The sequence below is a fragment of the Cicer arietinum genome, chromosome 2, assembly GCF_000331145.2.
Source record: "Cicer arietinum cultivar CDC Frontier isolate Library 1 chromosome 2, Cicar.CDCFrontier_v2.0, whole genome shotgun sequence".
NCBI classification, from domain to species: Eukaryota; Viridiplantae; Streptophyta; class Magnoliopsida; order Fabales; family Fabaceae; genus Cicer; species Cicer arietinum.
In genome coordinates, this window is record NC_021161.2 from 45,110,190 (window position 1) to 45,112,951 (window position 2,762).

A 2,762-nucleotide genomic window follows, 5' to 3' on the forward strand; every position below is an offset into this window, starting at 1 on the left:
AAAAAAATGCACAATCTTTATTTTAAATTAAATTATAACAAATAAATATGTAAATATGAAAAAGAAACTAAACCATTTTATTTATAAGCAAGAAATATATTAATAGGAAAAAACTTTCTTCAAAAAATATTAAAAGAAGGACAAGCACTAGTCAAGTTCTTACAAAACTAATTGTCTACACTCAACATCATAGCACAAAAACTTATCCACTCTCTATAAAAAGTTATAAAATTTTACGGTCAACACATCCTTACAATTAATTAGTACAAGAAATAATTAATCGTAATGTGTAAACAACACCTAGCAAGAAACCATAAAATAAATATTGTATTTTAGATTCATACCAAAAAATAGGGGGTTGAAATAATAAAACAAGTGTACAGAACAATTTTAAAAATTTATTTTCCAAAATAGTTATAAAAAAAATGAGAGAGAGACATAGAGAAAACTTGAGAATAGAAGTGATAGTTCACTCAAAGATTATACTGTTAAAATACAATGCAAAAAACTAAATATTATTGGAGTAATTATAATTTATTAATCAATAATAAATAATAAATCACCAAGACATAATAATAAGTACGTATTATCTTTTCAAAAAAATAATAACATTATACATGAAGTCAAGTCAATATATAATAGTTAATGTAACACCATAAACCCCAAAATAATATATATAATAATTTATATCATATTTCTATAAACTATACAGCGGATAAATAAAAATTTCTTTCTAAGAAAATAAAAACTTTTATTTTTAATTTATGATATCACATTTCTCAACAATCGATCGAAAGGAACACTTTAAACTTCTTTACTCCATAGGGCAATCTTAATAAGCTTGATTTAAGTATGATTACTTGATTTAATTCTAAAAACTTACTAGTACTTATATGGTTTTCATACAAAAGTCGTTTTAAATTAAATACGTAAAATACAAATTACAACCCTTATTCCCAGTATCACTGCGGGTATCACTGCGGGGTTCTTCTCAAATTTGAACTTCAAGACTCATTAATGTGTAACAACTGCGATTTCGTAAACGCATGGACAAAGCCAATCAAACACAAACAACGAAAGAGGTGAGTTTTGAGTGGGTTTTGATTTCCTTCTATCTCTGTCCCTAATAAGGTTATGATCATCCAATTATGTTATGGAAACATAACATGTTCTGTTGGGTTTGCATCAATCTTGTCTTGTTGAGCCTGTTGTTGTTCTAAAACCAAGAACGTTCTTGGTTTTTATTGATCTTTCTCATTTTGATCTTTCTCCTTTTCTGCAGTTTGCTCCACCTCAAGATGAAACCTTTCAGCTTCAGTTTGATATGAATTTTCATTAGCACCCTTGGTTAAGGACTTGTATAGGTCATCCCTATGAAATTTAACATCTCTACTATTGATACATTTCCTACTTTCAGGATACCATATCCTATAACCTTTTACATCACTTGGATATCCAACAAAGTACCCATTCTTGGCTCGATGAACTAGTTTTCCTTCATTTACATGAGAGTATGCAGCACACCAAAATACCTTTAGATGATTGTAATTAGCAGCATGTCCAGTCCACATCTCTTGAGGAGTTTTGAGTTCAATTGTCGTTTAAGGACTCAAATTTATCAAATAACATGTTGTATGGGCAACTTCTCCCCAAAATAGTGCAGACTTTCCTGCATTAGACATGATGCATCTCATTATTTCAAGCAGGGTTCTGTTCATCCTTTCAACAAGGCCATTTTGCTGAGGTGTGTGTCTTACTGTTCTATGCCTGTTCACGGCATGAGTTTTGCAGAAACTAGTGAACTTCTCACTACAAAATTCAAGACCATTGTCTGTCCTTAAGGTCTTAATCCTCTTATCAGTTGTGTTTTCAACCATTTTGAATGCTTTATCCTTACTTTTCAACAAATAAATCAATAATTTTCTTCTATAATCATCAAGAAATGTAATGAAGTACTTGTTACCTCAATGTGAAGCAATCTTTGCAGGGCCCCATAGATCGCTGTAAACATATTCCATAATTCCTTTTGAGAAATGTTTCCCTGTAGAGAACTTGACCCTATGCATATTTCCATACACACAGTGCTCACAAAATTCAAGCTCACTAATCTTATCCCCACCTAACATTCCTTGTCTGTCTAGAACTTGCATTCCTTTTAGACTTACATTTCCCAGCCTTTGATGCCACATGTTGGCTTGGCTTGATGCTTGGATAGTCATTGCTGTCATTCCTGTCACTATTGGACCATTGAGAAGATAGATGTCATGATCCCTTGTTCCATTCATGATTACCAACGATCCTTTTATGATTTTTAGAGTACCTTTCTCTGCTTTGTATGAACAACCAGCTTCTTCCAGCATTCCTAGAGAAATTAAGTTCCTCTCCAGCTCAGGAACATGTCTAACATTTGACAATATCTTCATGGTTCCATCTTTCAGCTTCAGCTTGATTGAACCAATTCCAACTATCTTGCAGGATGATTTGTTCCCTATGATCACCTTGCCTCCATCAGTTTCTTAGCCGTCAAGAATCCAATCTCTATTCGAGGTCATGTGAAATGAAAACCCTGAGTCAAGCCCTTAGTCATCATCCATGATTTCAGTTGAATTTTCCATAAGAACTTACGTGCTTTCAGATCCTTTAGAGGCTATAGATGCATTTCCATATTCATCATCACTATTTAATCCTTTCTTTCCTTTCCAATATGGGAATTCTTTCTTGAAATGCCCTTCTTTCTTGCATATGAAACATTTCATTTTAGA

At 32.3% G+C, this 2,762-nt stretch overlaps 1 protein-coding gene across 1 annotated transcript; it reads right to left on the minus strand.

Moving 5' to 3' along the window:
* Nucleotides 1-1,964: 1,964 nt before the first annotated feature.
* LOC113784915 (uncharacterized mitochondrial protein AtMg00300-like) lies at nucleotides 1,965-2,423 on the minus strand. The gene has a single exon (XM_027331200.1). It carries the CDS (start codon nucleotides 2,421-2,423, stop codon nucleotides 1,965-1,967), a length of 459 nt encoding a protein of 152 aa, XP_027187001.1.
* Between the last annotated feature and the right edge of the window lie 339 nt (nucleotides 2,424-2,762).

Bases quoted from the DNA above. Each gene is read 5' to 3' on its own strand.
- LOC113784915 (XM_027331200.1), bottom strand. From the start codon at position 2,423: ATGAAGATATTGTCAAATGTTAGACATGTTCCTGAGCTGGAGAGGAAC.